The sequence below is a fragment of the Erpetoichthys calabaricus genome, chromosome 5 (assembly GCF_900747795.2).
Source record: "Erpetoichthys calabaricus chromosome 5, fErpCal1.3, whole genome shotgun sequence".
Taxonomy (NCBI): Eukaryota; Metazoa; Chordata; class Cladistia; order Polypteriformes; family Polypteridae; genus Erpetoichthys; species Erpetoichthys calabaricus.
This window is the reverse complement of record NC_041398.2, coordinates 105,680,969-105,699,476: the sequence shown is the minus strand read 5'-3', so window position 1 is coordinate 105,699,476 and position 18,508 is coordinate 105,680,969. Positions and strand designations below refer to the sequence as shown.

Here is an 18,508-nt window from a genome sequence, read left to right as displayed (position 1 = left end):
GTTAACCATTTTGCAAAGGTGTTTTCACCATTTCAAAAAGAAATTGAAATATCATCAAAAACCTATGCAGTTATCACTGCAATTCTCCATTACAATTGCCCAGACCATGGAATATCTATTACATAGTTGTAGTTACATACCCTAATGTTTTTATTACATTTTGAGTAAGTACACGTTTTTGGATCAGTGATAAACTGTTACATTGTAATTACATAAACTGCGGAATAACAATGAAAACTGAGTAATTAACTATAGCGTTGTAGCAGGGCTACATAGTAGTAATAGTGTTGTCAATGTTTGTGCTGAGTGCGTTTTGTTTCCATCGTCCCGTTTGCTGTTTATGTGTGCATCAGTGAATATCGTCCCCGTAAATACAGGGGGGACGGATGATGTGAAGAGACCGCAGCCCCAAGTTGGAAAGCACCTGTTTTCAATCACAATCATTTACATCCGGCTCTCAACTATTTAAACAATCAGGAGGGAACAGAGAGAGGGGAGGAGAGGAGAAAGACGGAGATTTCACTTTACAACTACGAACCAAGTTTACCTGCTGTTTTCCACATCACGCTTTATATCCAGTTTGTTTTCATTCCGCTGGACTTACTTGAATTCCCTCATCGCCAGAGACCCTGGGGTCGGACTACATCATCCACCATACGCTGAGGATTCACAGTGGGGTTGTTCCATTTGTTCCGGGAAATACAAACACATCACATATCTGTTGACCAGTCATCCGCCTTCAAGACAGTTGCATACTCTGACTCAAGTTCACAATCATTCATTCCGTATTCATTCATTGTTGTTATTCGTGTTGTTTGTTATATGTTACAGGGGCAAGGGAGGGTTTGTTATTGTGTATACAGTCGACCCTTGATATACGACCGGCCTGACATGCGAACAACTTGATTTACGACCAAAATTTTTATTTTGATTTACGACCAACATCTTGCGTTACGACCTGAATGCGGTCACGTGTATCCGCTTGCGCGATTGTAACCAAACAGAAACATTCCTATTAATGCGGCACTCATTCAATAAAATGTCAGGTTTGTAAACTCTCTTGGGACCTCCCCCAACTAGAAGACATGCCAAAGTCCAAACTCCGTATGGAAGACTGTTTATCTGTTGCTGGGGCAACAGCCGGCTTAAAGCTGTGCTGAGTCTCTCAGCCAAAGCAAACAGAAAAGATATCGATGGGTGATATGCATGTGATATCCCTGCCCGGCAATGGACAAGCAAGCTTCCACAGTCGCGGCAATCGTGCTTCAGGACGCACTTCAGCACGCACTTCAGCATGTCGTTCCCATTGAGTGGGGAGTGGGGGTCTCAGAAGAGTTCAGAAACAGTTCCTTGTATCAACGCAAGGAAATGCTGAGAAAAATTCTCGTCAGAATAACTTGTAGGCAGAAGAAGATTAAAATTAACGCAAAAGAAGCTATTGAAATGATTGCAAATGCCTGAGCGCAAGTTAAACAAAGCCTTTAAAAAGCCTTCAGTTTCATTATCATCCTCCTCCCTTCCTGCAGCCCAAAGATGTCAAATTAAATGGTGAGTATAGTATGAAATTGTTGTTTCTGGTAGGCTAGGCACTTTTTATTACTTTTTGGTTAGTACATTAGAAAAATTATTGGTGTTTTGGTAAATTATGCACATTATACAACCCTTTTTTTATTATGAAAAGGTTAAGTAAGTGTTGCAGTGGGAGGTTCGGAACGCATTATGGGTATTTCCATTATTTCTTATGGGAAAAATAGTCTTGACTTACAACCAACTTGAGTTACAACTAGCCCTCGCGAACGAATTGAGTTCGTAAGTCAAGGGTCCACTGTATATACAGTGGTGTGAAAAACTATTTGCCCCCTTCCTGATTTCATATTCTTTTGCATGTTTGTCACACAAAATGTTTCTGATCATCAAACACATTTAACCATTAGTCAAATATAACACAAGTAAACACAAAATGCAGTTTGTAAATGGTGGTTTTTATTATTTAGGGAGAAAAAAAAATCCAAACCTACATGGCCCTGTGTGAAAAAGTAATTGCCCCCTGAACCTAATAACTGGTTGGGCCACCCTTAGCAGCAATAACTGCAATCAAGCGTTTGCGATAACTTGCAATGAGTCTTTTACAGCGCTCTGGAGGAATTTTGGCCCACTCATCTTTGCAAAATTGTTGTAATTCAGCTTTATTTGAGGGTTTTCTAGCATGAACCGCCTTTTTAAGGTCATGCCATAGCATCTCAATTGGATTCAGGTCAGGACTTTGACTAGGCCACTCCAAAGTCTTCATTTTGTTTTTCTTCAGCCATTCAGAGGTGGATTTGCTGGTGTGTTTTGGGTCATTGTCCTGTTGCAGCACCCAAGATCGCTTCAGCTTGAGTTGACGAACAGATGGCTGGACATTCTCCTTCAGGATTTTTTGGTAGACAGTAGAATTCATGGTTCCATCTATCACAGCAAGCCTTCCAGGTCCTGAAGCAGCAAAACAACCCCAGACCATCACACTACCACCACCATATTTTACTGTTGGTATGATGTTCTTTTTCTGAAATGCTGTGTTCCTTTTACGCCAGATGTAACGGGACATTTGCCTTCCAAAAAGTTCAGCTTTTGACTCATCAGTCCACAAGGTATTTTCCCAAAAGTCTTGGCAATCATTGAGATGTTTCTTAGCAAAATTGAGACGAGCCCTAATGTTCTTTTTGCTTAACAGTGGTTTGCGTCTTGGAAATCTGCCATGCAGGCCGTTTTTGCCCAGTCTCTTTCTTATGGTGGAGTCGTGAACACTGACCTTAATTGAGGCAAGTGAGGCCTGCAGTTCTTTAGACGTTGTCCTGGGGTCTTTTGTGACCTCTCGGATGAGTCGTCTCTGCGCTCCTGGGGTAATTTTGGTCGGCCGGCCACTCCTGGGAAGGTTCACCACTGTTCCATGTTTTTGCCATTTGTGGATAATGGCTCTCACTGTGGTTCGCTGGAGTTCCAAAGCTTTAGAAATGGCTTTATAACCTTTACCAGACTGATAGATCTCAATTACTTCTGTTCTCATTTGTTCCTGAATTTCTTTGAATCTTGGCATGATGTCTAGCTTTTGAGGTGCTTTTGGTCTACTTCTCTGTGTCAGGCAGCTCCTATTTAAGTGATTTCTTGATTGAAACAGGTGTGGCAGTAATCAGGCCTGGGGGTGGCTACGGAAATTGAACTCAGGTGTGATACATCACAGTTAGGTTATTTTTTAACAAGGGGGCAATTACTTTTTCACACAGGGCCATGTAGGTTTGGATTTTTTTTCTCCCTAAATAATAAACACCATCATTTAAAAACTGCATTTTGTGTTTACTTGTGTTATATTTGACTAATGGTTAAATGTGTTTGATGATCAGAAACATTTTGTGTGACAAACGTGCAAAAGAATAAGAAATCAGGAAGGGGGCAAATAGTTTTTCACACCACTGTATATATATAATATATATATATATATGGTTGAAATAGTTTACTGTCAAATAAATGCAAAGAGTACACGACACGTGTTTCGCCCTCATTCTGGGCTCATCAGGTGTACACACTCCACTGCACTCCCTCTCGGGAATCGAACCTCGGACGTCAGAGGCGATGCCCCTAACGTTGCGCCACGGCGTGTGGTTCGTTTATTTGACAGCATGTAGATCGGGGTAATTACATTCACGACATTCGTAGTCTGTGTCACAATCTGATTGTATGGGTGGTTACCTACCAGGTAACGCTTGTGGTTGGCCAGCAATCTGCTAACATCCGCCACGGTGCCCTCAGTTTGTGAGGAGCAGATCATGGAATGGTTGAAATAGTTTACTGTCAAATAAATGCAAAGAGTACACGACACGAGGGCGAAACACGGAGCAGATTGCTGGCCAACCACAAGCGTTACCTGGTAGGTAACCACCCATACAATCAGATTGTGACACAGACTACGAATGCCGTGAATATATATATATATATAATATATATATATATATATATATATATATATATATGGTGTTGTCACGTTGCTGCTTTGGTGGAGGGATATACATATATAATTTTTCTACTTTGGGAATGTGCAGTAGTGTTTTGTTTTCCATTTAATATATTTACTTATTTGACATACCTGTTTTTGCGTGCTTGTGTAAACCGTCGATTGAGGGGAAAATTTCATTTGTTAGAGGTACGGCTTGATATAAGATTCATCTCAGTAATTTATCCAGGCCACAGGTCTTGGTAGTGTAGCTGCCGGCTGGGTAAGTGGTTGGCCGTTACAGCGTTACTTTGCATTACACAGTAAGTACGGAGTAATAACTCGTAGTTACACTGTACTTATACAGGTAATTACATAGTAGTTACAGTGTAATGATGGACACTTGATGTAAAGTGTTACCAAAAAAGGAATATAAAATCCCCTTAAATCATATCATTTTTTAAATTAACAAAACATGTACAAAAAACATTTGCCCAAAATGCATATTGCAAACAAGATAATATAATGCTTGTCATAATTATCAACCACAATTAAATAAATTATATGTTCATAAAATGTCAAGATTACGAGGCTAGCATGCTTAAGATGTTCACAAATAAAATCTGTTATAAAGTGGGGAGATCTCTGAAATCTTCACTGGGGCCTCCACACTGGCTGTGGAGTAAGCCAGAATCCACAGCAGTGCACCCCAGCAGATGCACACTTGAGTTGGCCAGTTCCCAACAGAGACCTGCTGGCTTTAGGGGCAGCAGGCCCTCTAAATTGGAAACTGGCCATAAAACTAATAGGTCCAAATAACATTAACAAATGCCCTTACAGGAAGTGGGTCACCGGAAACCTCTGGCTGCATAAATATGGGCAGAGAAAGAATCTTTGTAAAAATAAAATGTTTATTTTTCAAAAAGGTTCAGAAACTCCAAAATGCTCAAAGAGTGAAAAAAAGGTTAAAAAGATATATCCAAAGGCAATCATATAGCAACCAAAGTCTGAATACACAATCCAAAAAGATCATAAAAAAAACAAGAAAACAGAAGTCAGAAATCCAGTGATAAACAAATCATAAAACCAACACCAAGTAAAATTCACTGCTTTTGGCTAACTGCTTTACCCAGCCTTTATAGGGCTGGGGTGGTTCAACAATGAGACAGACAGGTGGTCCTGCCTCTTGGGGAACCACTCACAATAAACATGGGAAACATGAATACATAAATAGAAACGTGATTATGCGATAATGAAAAATTATACACAAATAAATATGATTTTTAAAATTATTTTAAGAACCCAGCCACAGGGGATGCACAAACCAGTGTGTTTCTTCGTGTCGGCCCCAAGCCCGGATAAATGGGAAGGGTTACATCAGGAAGGGCATCTGGTGTAAAATTTTGCCAAATCAATATGCGGACAACAATACAAATTTCCATACCAGATCAGTCGAGCCCCAGGTTAACAACGACGACCACCAGTACTGTTAGCCAATAGGGTGCTGGCAGAAATTGGGCTACTATTGGCTGAAGAAGAAGAAGCAGAAGAAGAGGGGGGAAATGTGTCTGGAGGCAGGAGGATAGGAGGAAAGTAAAGAAAGTGGAACTGAGGGTAGGAACTTTGAATGTTGGCAGTATGACTGGTAAGGGAAGAGAGTTAGCAGATATGATGGAGAGAAGGAAGGTTGATATATTGAGCGTGTAAGAGACTAAATGGAAGAGGAGTAAGGCCAGGTGGATTGGAGATGGATTCAAATTGTTCTATCATGGTGTGGATGGGAGAAGAAATGGGGTAGGAGTTATTGTGAAGGAACAGTATGTCGAGTGTTTCGGAGGTGAAAAGAGTGTCGGGCAGAGTAATGATTATGAAGCTGGAAATTGGAGGTGTAATGATGAATGTTGTTAGTGCATATGCACCGCAAGTTGGGTGTACAATGGGTGAGAAAGAAGATTTTTGGAGTGAGTTGGATGAAGTGATGAACAGAGTACCCAAGGGACAGAAAGTGGTGATTGGAGTGGATTTCAATGGGCATCTTGGTGAAGGGAACAGAGGAGATGAGGAGGTGATGGATAGGTATGGTGTCAAGGAGAGGAATGAAGAAGGTCAGAGGATAGTGGATTTTGCCAAATGGCTGTGGTGAATACGTATTTTAAGAAGAGGGAGGAACATAGGGTTACGTACAAGAGTGGAGGAAGATGCACACAGGTAGATTACGTCCTATGCAGAAGAGTTGATCTGAAGGAGATTGAAGACTGCAAAGTGGTGGTAGGGGAAAGTGTAGTTAAGCAGCATAGGATGGTGGTCTGCACGATGACGTTGCAGATCAAGAAGAGGAAGAGAGTGAGGGCTGAGCCAAGGATCAAATGGTGGATGCTGAAAAAGGAAGACTGCAAGGTTGAGTTTAGGGAGGAGGTGAGACAGGCAGTGGGTGGCAGAGAAGAGTTACCAGACAGTTGGGAAACTACAGCAGATGTAGTAAGGGGGACATACAGGAGAGTATACAGAGGAAGAGGATGGCAAAGAAAAAGTGGGATAGTCAGAGAGATGCAGAAAGTAGACAAGAGCACAAAAAGATAAGGCGCAAGGTGAAGAGAGAGGTGGCGAAGGCTAAAGAAAAGGCATATGATGAGTTGTATGAGAGGTTGGACACTAAGGAGGGAGAAAAGGACCTGTACCGATTAACTAGACAGAGGAACCGAGCTGGGAAAGATGTGCAGCAGGTTAGGGTGATAAAGGATAAAGATGGAAATGTACTTAAAAACGAGGAGAGTGTGTTGAGCAGATGGAAAGAGTACTTTGAGAGGCTGGTGAATGAAGAGAACGAGAGAGAGAAGAGGTTGGATGATGTGGAGATAGTGAATCAGGAAGTACAACGGATTAGCAAGGAGGAAATAAGGACAGCTATGAAGAGGATGAAAAATAGAAAGGCCGTTGGTCCATATGACATACCTATGGAAGCATGGAGGTATTTAGGAGAGATGGCAATGGAGTTTTTAACCAGATTGTTTAACGGAATATTGGAAAGTGAGTGGATGCCTGAGGAGTGGAGAAGAAGTGTACTGGTGCCGATATTTAAGAATAAGGGGAATGTGCAGGACTGCAGTAACTACAGGGGAATAAAATTGATGAGCCACAGCATGAAGTTATGGGAAACAGTAGTGGAAGTGAGGTGATGATTAGTGAGCAGCAGTATAGTTTCATGCCAAGAAAGAGCACCACAGGTGCAATGTTTGCTCTGAGGATGTTGATGGAGAAGTTTAGAGAAGGCCAGAAGGAGTTGCATTGCGTCTTTGTGGACCTGGAGAAAGCATATGTCAAGGTGCCTCGAGAGGAGCTGTGGTATTGTATGAGGAGGTCGGGAGTGGCAGAGAAGTACGTAAGAGTTGTACAGGATATGTACGAGGGAAGTGTGACAGTGGTGAGGTCTGCGGTAGGAGTGACGGATGCATTCAAGTTGGAGGTGGGATTACATCTCTGAGCCCTTTCTTATTTGCAGTGGTGATGGACAGGTTGACAGACGAAATTAGACAGGAGTCCCCATGGACTATGATGTTTGCTGATGACATTATGATCTGTAGCGATAGTAGGGAGCAGGTTGAGGAGACCCCGGAGAGGTGGAGATATGCTCTAGAGAGAAGAGGAATGAAGGTCAGTAGGAACAACACAGAATACATGTGTGTAAATGAGAGGGAGGTCAGTGGAATGGTGAGGATGCAGGGAGTAGAGTTGGCGAAGGTAAATGGGTTTAAATACTTGGGATCAACAGTACAGAGTAATGGGGATTGTGGAAGAGAGGTGAAAAAGAGAGTGCAGGCAGGGTGGAATGGGTGGAGAAGAGTGTCAGGAGTAATTTGTGAGAGACGGGTATTAGCAAGAGTGAAATGGAAGGTCTATGGGATGGTAGTGAGACTAGCTATGTTGTATGGGTTGGAGACAGTGGCACTGACCAGAAAACAGGGGACAGAGCTGGAGGTAGCAGAGTTAAAGATGCTAAGATTCACACTGGGTGTGATGAGGATGGATAGGATTAGAAATGAGTACATTAGAGGGTCAGCTCAATTTGGACAGTTGGGAGACAAAGTCAGAGAGGCTAGATTGCGTTTGTTTGGACATGTGCAGAGGAGAGATGCCGGGTATATTGGGAGAAGGATGCTAAGGATAGAGAGTGGATGAACGGTGTTTGTGATGAGGAAGCATGAATGGTGGACAGGATGCAAGCTGCTATATGGAAGCATTTATTGTGTGTAAAAATTAATTTATGTGAAGTTAAAAAATATTTTTCATTTGCCATGATGCCATTTTCCATTATTAGCATCGCTTTTTGGAACATGAAGCAAAGAAAGAACAGAGATACTGTATAAGTAATAAGAGGAATGTGTTTCACAGAGCAAGAGAAAGACAAGTGCAGAGTTTAGAGTAGGACTTGGTGTAGAGGAAGAAACGGCAATTAACACTGGAAGCAAATGGAATAAAGCTGGGAAAAAGAAAATTACATTTTTCTGAAGCTCATTAATCCAGAGACTTAAAATACAATACTATATACTGCATAAGGACTCTTTTCTATTATATTTCTATTTTTATGTAAGTGCATAATAATTTATTGTTTTGTATTTTATTCATTATTATTCTTATCTAATGTTATTTTTTGTTTCTTGTAGTTATTACTTTGATATCTTATAAAGCATTATCAGCTATATCCTGAGTATGAAAATGTGCTATAGAAATTAATGTTGTTGTTATTGTTGAACTGGCTACACAGTACTCTTGATCACCTCCCTACCGGCCTGGTAATATAGAGGAGTCAATACTGAGGTTGGAGTAAAGGTGTTATGGCATCTAGTTTTGAATCAAACTGAATTAAAGTAAAACTGATTTAAAACTTAATCCACTGTGTTGGCTGTAACCAGACAAATGCATGTGCCTCACAATGCATTAGTGTATCACTGGTATTTTGAGGAATTTTCAGGCTTTTATTCACATTTGCACAGATGCTCCAAAGACAACATCTTGTAAAACCACAAGAACCGGTACTGTATTTTTCTAAAATTTATAAAAAAAATTCTTCACTTATGATTACAGTTTCCCATCGCAAATTAAAATATACTAGGATTGTGAAAAATATACAGCCTACTAAATCACTTTGGTGATGTATTACTACAATAGCTCCAATCCAGAGTAATAGCAACATTTGCGAAAACCTATTAATAACCAGTTCCACATTCTAATTAGAAAACAAGTACCCAGGATAAGTTTTAACTCAGTAGCCTTTTTAACAAATGGTTAGAGAAAGATGGCTTCATACACAATACTGTACGGTTACAGGCACTTTTCTGATCACGTGAGAGGTCAATTTAAAATAGCAAATGGTGGAATTTTGTAAAAATAGCTACCTCTAGGAGTAATGTTTGTCAGAAATATTGAGTTGTCATTTGGACATCTCACATACTTCATTTCAGTACACTAAAGTTAAAAATCTGCTATTAGTTTCTTTTTCTGTTGCAAGACAGCTTTAAAAAACAGTATATGACAAAACAGGTGTTCATAAAATTAAAGACAGCAAATGGCTCACTAAATAAAACAGGAAGATGCTCTGTTCTTGAAAATATTTACCTTCAGATCTAAATATAAAAAGCTTGATTAAAACTTAAAAACTTGATTTACAACTTTAAATATATTCTGGTATACAGTATTGTAAAACTACTGCTTTACTTTACATTAACAACTTGAAATAACATACCAAGACAAATGATAGAACAATTTGGGCTGAATATATGCTTTTATTAAAAAATGTACCAACCCAGGGGAAAATTGAATTAGCATACTTGTATTTTCTGCTGTGCCTCTGAGCATTTCTGCTTGCAACAACAGTTTTTAAAAGAGATATGATATTGTCAGTGATGTGGTAAACCATCTACTAAAGGAAATTATTGGAAATGAAATGGAAGAATTTAAACATGTTTCCTCAACAACTTTATGCATTTGAGTCTTTTTGGCTATAGAATAGAATAGAATAAAGCAGAATAAATAAGCATTGATGAAGAATGCATAATATAATATAACAGAATAGAATAGAATAATAAACAGAATAAAATAAGAGTGATGAAGAATGACCAGTTAGACGGCTGTTTAAATTAATAAAGTTTAGGGTGAAGTAATAGCTAGAACAAGCTTGAAAGAGTATCACACTGAAATACTCAAACTTCAGATTAAAGCCAAGCAGTTTCTTTACATTTGTTTCCTAGTTTGGTGGCCATAATCTAGTACTTTCGATTTAAGAATAAGGGGGTGAGCAAAAAAAAAAAAAAAAAATTGTTAGAGAATAACTACAATGGTTGAACAGATTGCTTTCCATCCATCCATTTTCCAACCCGCTGAATCCAAACGCAGGGTCACGGGGGTCGGCTGGAGCCAATCCCAGCCAACTCAGGGCACAAGGCAGGAACCAATCCCGGGCAGGGTGCCAACCACAGATTGCTTTGTGTGTTTTTAATACTCTGATTATTGGTCAGCCATCGTATACAATAAAAAAAATGAATAATTGGAATTTTGTACAATAGACACCCTTTTGATCTCATTCCATCATGTGTGTGCGTATATATGTACCAAAGGAAGACAGCTCTGTTTCCTGTACAAGGCGAGTATTTCACTGTATTTTTCCTATGCCTACTATTTAAACATTAAAAAGAGCAACGTACTGACTGGAGATGCCAAATGCCAACTGAGCAAAAGGCAAGTAATAATTTCATCCAATAACAACCTATATGAAAATGCCTATTTCTGGATTTGATCTTAAATTCAAGAGGATTCTATTTCAGGCAAAAATTCTAATTTTTGTGTATGAATTTTAGAAAATGATTAGTTTAGATAAACTGTTTTAATAGTAATGTTACTGAATATGATCCAGTAAGGTGCATGGTTTTGATTACCCTAAATTAACATCCATCCATCCATCCATTTTCCAACCCGCTGAATCCGAACACAGGGTCACGGGGGTCTGCTGGAGCCAATCCCAGCCAACACAGGGCACAAGGCAGGGAACCAATCCTGGGCAGGGTACCAACCCACCGCAGCCTAAATTAACATTCACTATTAATTTTGATAGACTTAAATTATTATGGGCAGCAAGTAGGTGCAGTGGTATGGCTACTGCCTTGCTTTACGGAGACTGGGTTCACATCCCAGATACTTCCTGTGTGGAGTTTACATGTTCTCCATGTGTTAGTGTGGATTTCTTCCAGGTGCTTGGTTTTCCTCACACTGTCCAAAGATATGCAGGTTAGGAGTAGTGATTGTGGGTGTGTATGTGTGTGTGGGTGTCATCTTTGACTTTTTGTTCACTTATTTATTTTGTAAACAAATTAAACCAGGCTGAATTGGCCATTACATTTGAAGGTATGGCTAAATGTATTACATTATCATTTGTGGTGCAGTTATAGAAGAAGCCAACAGAAGAATATCTGCAAATGAGAGTAAAATTGTGCCAGTTTTGGATGTTACTGAGTTTGGCTAATAGCCTAAATAGCATATTGAAAGAAAAGTCAGGTAATAGATAATCATTAGGAATATAAAGTGTAGAACCTAAAAAAAAAGCTGTTTAATTGCGGAGTCCTTTTTACATCAGATAGTAAAAATATAATAGTTATGTTTATAAAAATTAAGATAAAAAAGTTATAACTCACCCAGATGATTTAGTAAAAAGAGATACAGTGTATGTGCCTGGCTGGCTTGATTCTCTCACCATAAATCCACCTTCCTTGTCCTGTAAAGCATTTAAAACATAATACAACAGGACAGTACTTTTTATTCTCAAGGCATGTCAAAAAATCTAAATTACTGTATGTACTGTATATTTGTAAAATATTAACTAAAATTATCTGCAATTATTTTTCAATAATTTAGGTCTGTTTAACAGATTTCTTTCAGCTGGGGTTGTACTAAGATTGTTCAGCATTAAATTTATACTGCATCAGAATGGTGTATCATTATTTTATAACATTCATGGTAAAACCGTGGACAGAATATATAAATGTACATGAACTAGCTGAGTGTGGTCTTTGGGACAAAAAAAGAACCCAAAGGCTCCCCAGCAGTTTTACTATATTCGTGAACTTGGAGAGGTGTCAGCTAACTCTTAAGAATTACTTGACACACCTATGCCTGCTCAGTGGCGTAGCGTGGGTGTCAGCCGCCCGGGGCGGAGGAAAATTCCGCCGCCCCCTTATTTAGGTATTTCAATTTAAAAGACTAAAATATACAGTAATTCTAAAGAATTTTTTGGCAAGAACAATCATCATTATTGTGTATTGTACAGGTTACAAATAAAAAAGTCATGTATATATGTTTTACAATATAATAATCACATTTATTACAAAAATTCTTACACATATGCCACTTACATTGATATAACAGGTATAGAACACTTATGATTATACCTTGACGATCGACAAGATGGAAGTTATTAGCGAATTGAATATAAAACACAAATCGACTTCCAATTAGAACTAGAACGATACTGTTACTATTTATATTTTTATTGAAAAATAATATAATTGTTAGAATTAAAAACAAAACTTCTGTCTTTAACTAAAACTTTATTTGTCTACTTTTTTTAAGAGCAAAGTCTTTTATTGCACTATCAATGTCTATAGCATCACATACCTCTTGCTCAATAGACAAGATAGCCAGATTGTTTAGCCTTAAAGTACTCATTGTTGATCTTAAATAATTTTTGATCAATTTTAATTTTGAAAAACTCCTCTCACAGCTGGCATTGCTTATGGCAATTGTGAGGAATATTCGGAGCATTATTATAATATTGGGCAGAGTATCTTCCAGCTTGGATTTCACAATAAATTTTAATAATTCAAGTGGGTCCGCATTAATTCATTTATTTTCGTTGCCTGTGGCAGTAATAAAAGTCCGCAGTCGAAGTCGTTCCAGTTTGAAGTCCTGCTCGTCAATTTCGGCAGATGCGTAGTCTAGATTACATTTAGTATCGTCCGAATCTAGTAATATAGCCGGCGTTAGATAAGCAAACTTATCCGCCAAATTCTGTAGCTGCTGAAAATGCTCACGAATTTCTACAATTATTCTATCTAACGAAGAAAACAGCTTCCGTCTCAACTCATTTTCACAAGACAAGTTGGCATCTCTGGTTCCGTCATCAAAAATGTGCCTTCTCGTTATGCGCCTCTGAGGTTCCATGGAAATGCCAAGTTCTTCACACATATTTTTTGCATAACTTACAGCGCCATCTGCCCATTCCTCTCGTTTCTCTATCAGTACCATCTGCAAAGCATTTACTTTCTGAGCGCACAGTCTTATGTCAAGTCCCTTTGTTTGTAAATATTTTTGTGCATCATTCACTTCATGTAGCACCGATTGCCAGAGGCCCAAGAAACAAAGAAAGGAAAATGACTGCATCGTAACTAGCAAAGTTCCTGCATCTTTTCTTGTGCTTAAGCTTTCACCTGTCTCTGTCAGTTTTTCCAAAGCGACGAGAATGTTTTTGTAATGATGCAATGTAATTTTTACGACATCGCCTCTTGCACTCCACCGCGTATTTTGAACCCTTTTTAAACTTTTGCCTGTAGCTGCTATCAGAACTTCCCAACGATGTGTGGACATGGAAAAAAATGAATAGCAACGTTCTAATGTGCCGAAAAAAGTTACTGAACTCGCCTCAACTGAGGCAGCGTGTAAACAAACCAGGTTTAACGAATGATTTGAGCAAGGTACGAATTCAACTTTGGGATTTATTTCTTTAATTCTTTGCTGAACTCCTGAATGCCTTCCAGCCATAACAGCAGCATTATAATATGCTTGGCCTCTACAGTTGCTTATATCGAGGCCATCAGCTTCAAGCTTGTTCAAAATCATCTTTGAAATTCCTTCAGCAGTTTTATCTTTTGTTTCAATGAAATCTATAAAAGATTCCACTACTTGTACTTCCTGATTTTCAATCACTACGTATCTTAATACCTGGCTTATTTGGTCTTTATGAGAAATGTCTGGAGTGCTGTCGAATATAATCGAATAATACTTGGCCTTTTTTATTTGTCCGATGATATGTTGGCGAACTTTATTTCTCAAAATTGCAATAAATTTGTTTTGGATTTCTGGTGACATATACGTGATTGAAATTTTGCCACACATTTTAGATCTTACAAGATGTTCACGAAGTACAGGATCGTACTTTGCAATTAAATGCACCGATTCTAAAAAGTTTCCTCTATTAGTACTGGTGTCGTTTTCTGTATGGCCACGTAAAGCCAAATTTTGTTTGGCAAGGAATTTTATAATATCAAACATTCTGATAAGAATTTCTTGCCATTTTTTTTGTTTCCTCTGCCACCAAGTTTTGCTCTATCTTGTCAATAGTCTGTCCTTTTTTAAGTCTGGTCTCCAACTCCTTCCATTTGCAATAATTTTGGTTGTGTAGTGCACTTGATTCATGACTTTTCTTTTATATATAATTATTGACACTTATAATAAATAATAAAAGTACGAGTTGGATTCGTAAACAAAAGTATCGTAGAACATTTCAAAATAATTACTAATAAATTAAAAAAATATAAACTACTTTACTGAAATTTACTTGTTCTGATTTTTTTATTTTAATAAATTAAAGCTTGAACAACGTAGCAGATAGTCAAACATACAATTACATAAATAAAAAACGTAAATAAAATATTTAATACTCACATAGTCGAATGTATACGTACACGAACAATACAATTTTTCAACAAAGTTCAATAATTTAACAATCACTACACGTACTTATGAGCACTAAAATCACAGTTTGGAAAGCTGAGCACTCACGGACTTCCCTGAAGGGACTTATCCGTACTGTAATCTAATTTGCAGGTGGTGTTATACAATATTGAACACTATTCTTTATATGATAGAAGTCATTCTCGCTGAATATTAGTCATAAACAATCCAAGCACAAAATAAAATACGGGGAATCCCTACAAGTCAGTACAGTTGCCAGTCGCTACAATGAGCAAGATGTCATTATTATACATTCATTTAAAGAAAGGGGATTCCCCAGTTTCGTCACAGAATAAGTAATGAAAAATTCCGCGCTCATTTCAATCGGTCCGAATCGTAGGAGCGACTAAAATCTGAAATGAAATGGTTCAAATTTTTACAAGATATTATTATTATTTATTGTGAAATTTTGCCGCCCCCTAAAAGTGCCGCCCGGGGCGGGTCGCCCCCACTACGCTACGCCACTGTGCCTTCTGCCCCACTGGCTATTGTAAGAAGACACTGGCGATACCATATTTTAGCTATATCACTGGCATATGAGTCCTGTTAATCTTTGTCTTAAGAAAAAACCTCCAGATAGACAATGTTTATAGTAAAAACTTCAAACCTTGCTGTCCAATGCTGAGGTGTTTCACTTGCCTATATTTGAGCCACAGCATTTGCTTAATTTTGACATCGTGTCTCTTCATCTGCGTCATTAGTACAACGTTACTGTTGTGTGGTGGCGTTTGCTGCATACAAGTCTTTTGCAGTGAGAAGTGAGGTGCGTGCAAGTGCAGAAAAAATGTAAAAGTACATGCATATGCCATCTACTGGCTGTGGTTGAGCATGAGCAGTGTGAACAGCTCCATACATACACTGGTCTTTCATTTACAGTATATATATCTAATACGTATCACTTAAGCACTTCTCAGCTACACATATTTCCTTCTCATCAGTAGTTACACCTGCATGGTAAAGTACCTTGAGTTGTGAAAGTGGTTGACACAAGTTTGAATGTTAAAACCCATTTGTCAAATAAAATAAAACTGACATTCTTAATCCTGTCTATTCTCTCTCTAACTGTTCAAAAATAGAAAGCTATACAAAGTACAGAATAGTAACCACATTGCAATCAAAAGAATGTGTACCTATATAACACAAAATGTGTATTATTTGAGAAATTCTGCATTTAAGGATAGCAGTCAGATAATCAGGGATCAATATACACTGCTTCAGAATAAAACTGTTTTAAAATCTACTGGTCTGTTCATGGTGTTGTGGTACTGTCCCCCCAATCAGATAGCGCAACCTCTATTACCTTGACGTTACAACAAAGATGGATGTAAGGGGAGCAGAGAAGCTAACACCCAATCAGGGAAAACACAGGACTAGCAGTGTTTAGCAAAACCCTCTTGCAGTGGCCAAGTTCTTCCCCCAACTAGTTTTAAATGAGCTGAATATTAGCCAGTCTTGAAAAATTTGTAAAATGAAAAACAAAATGCTAATAGTATGACAAGAAACAGACTTACCTCATTTTTGAGTTGCTGTTCTGCTTTATTTCTGTTTACATTCTTACAAAACCAGCTATAAAAAAAGAACACACACATTTTTAATACTGTGAACGTAAATAGTTAAATAGTTTAAAGCATTTATGATAAAGATAAGTCTAGCTGTTATCTAGGATCTAGGATAATGTTTTGAGATGCTGTAAAATTACATACTAAAAATAAGAAATTCTGTAAAATAACAAAGCCACAAGCAGGGATATGTATTTTGAGTATGCCATACTATCAATGATAAAAGAGGCTTTGATAATTACTAGGTTGTATCCAGATTAAAATACACATTTATTCATTTATTCTTCTCATTACATTACATATCCTGTATCGCACAGCCTATCCCAAGGCAGAAGCAAATCATGTACAGTTCATTGCAAGCTCACAAACTTACAATGGGCTGGTTTAGATTCAGTTATCAACTTTTGAAAAGTGGAATCAGACACTGGAAGAACAAGCAAATTTATCACTGACAGATTCCCCATCTTTGGATCTGAACCCAGCACTAGCCGCTTCACCACTGTGCTACCCATAGATGTACACTATTAAATATATCTTCCAATAAACACAACCACAGCATGGCCATGTGCCTTGTCTGGTACCCTGAAGGCTTCCACTGGACAGTTACTCTGCACAATGGATGAACTGGAAAGCTATATGTAATTTTTTTTAATAAATTGCATTCCCATTTTACATTAGCATGTGTGACTCAGTTGTAATCCATCTATTTGAAATAAACCGAGTTTTCTATGTGGCTCATACAGATCTTAGAAAATGCTAAGTCCACATAGAGGAGGCCAAGTGATACACAAAGCTGCACAATACAAATAATTAACTACCATATACAATCAGATTTTTGTTTACAGTTTACCAAGCTTTTTTTTCCAAAAATCAAAAATAATATAAAAATCAACACATGGAGTTGAATAATCTCTGAGTACTGGGTAACAATTAATGAGAGACCAGAAGTAATCAGAAGTATTTCTGCTTACTTTTTTTTTCAAACATCACGTTAGTGGTGAACATCTTAGTGAAACATTTACAAGGAGAAAACTTTCAAAAACAGTTTCATACATTTGCACTAAAGTAAAATGAAAGGACTTGTCAGACTGATACTGCAGGTGTTATTTAAGACTGATTTTTCCACTTTCAATTACCCATATCCTTAACATCTCAGCTAAAATGCCTATAGTGAAAATTGAACTATGTATACAATATAATTTCTTTATTCAGGTTTATCTATGGTTACTAACATTTAATTATAAAGGCTGCCAATACCATTAAATACCTTTGTTTTAAATTTTGACAACTTTCCTTACTTACGGATATTGATCAAGATTATTTGACTTCTTTTCAGTGACGTAATTACTTGGAATATATCCTTCATTTCTAAACATAAAAGTAACAAATCAGTGAATACATATTAATATGTAATTTACTTTTTCTCTATTAAGACTTAAGACTCTATTAATACTTTATTTACAAATGTACAATGTATACTTTATTAAACCAGAAAAGTATAATTTCAGGTATTTATGTATAAATAACATGCACTCATGATAACTAAAGGCAAGATTTTTTTATTAATTAAGCTTTATTTGTTCCAGATAAATAACATTCCTGTAACACAAAATATACAATTCATTTTAATTCTGTAATCATAAACCGCACTAAATCACCCACCCTCAGAACAAATTACTAATAAAAGACAGGAGGAAAAGGTGACATATTCTGTTATGCAGTCCCTTTTTATTTAAAACAATGCAAATTTATTTTAAAATAACATTAATGAAATCCTGCCAAATTTTAAAGAAGCTATGCACAGTTCTACTAAAAGAAAATTACATTTTTCTAGCTTTAGATAATTTTAAAATATAATTGTCCATTGAGTTATGGAGAGTACAATACGATTCTTCCTATTGACAAGAATTAGTTGATACATTAACAATGTAGTATAGGAAGTAATGGTCAGATTATCACCAGGTTATCCTACATCATCTAGAATAACTCCAAAAAATGCTGTTAGAGGATGCAGTGATCATATACCCTAAACTATCTGATAGATCAGAAAAAAATCTTTTCCCAGAGTGGCTTTAAATTTGGATAGTCCCAAAATATATACCCGAGCAAGAGTGGAGCATTGTTCACAATTAGGATCCAATCCAAGATAAATGCTGTATAATTGAGGGAGGGCTTAAATGCAAAATTATCAGTAATGTAGAAACAA

General features: G+C 37.5%; 1 protein-coding gene across 2 annotated transcripts in view; it reads right to left on the bottom strand.

The window, feature by feature from the left end:
* tec (tec protein tyrosine kinase) overlaps positions 1-18,508 on the bottom strand; it is a 187,365-nt gene that overhangs the window by 28,198 nt on the left and 140,659 nt on the right. For both annotated transcript variants that reach the window (XM_028801906.2, XM_051928357.1), the window contains 3 exons: positions 17,605-17,670; positions 16,255-16,309; positions 11,650-11,729 (listed from right to left, as the gene is read on the bottom strand). In XM_028801906.2, the coding sequence (XP_028657739.1) occupies positions 11,650-11,729; positions 16,255-16,309; positions 17,605-17,670 (201 nt within the window). The remainder of the gene's footprint in view (positions 1-11,649; positions 11,730-16,254; positions 16,310-17,604; positions 17,671-18,508) is intronic.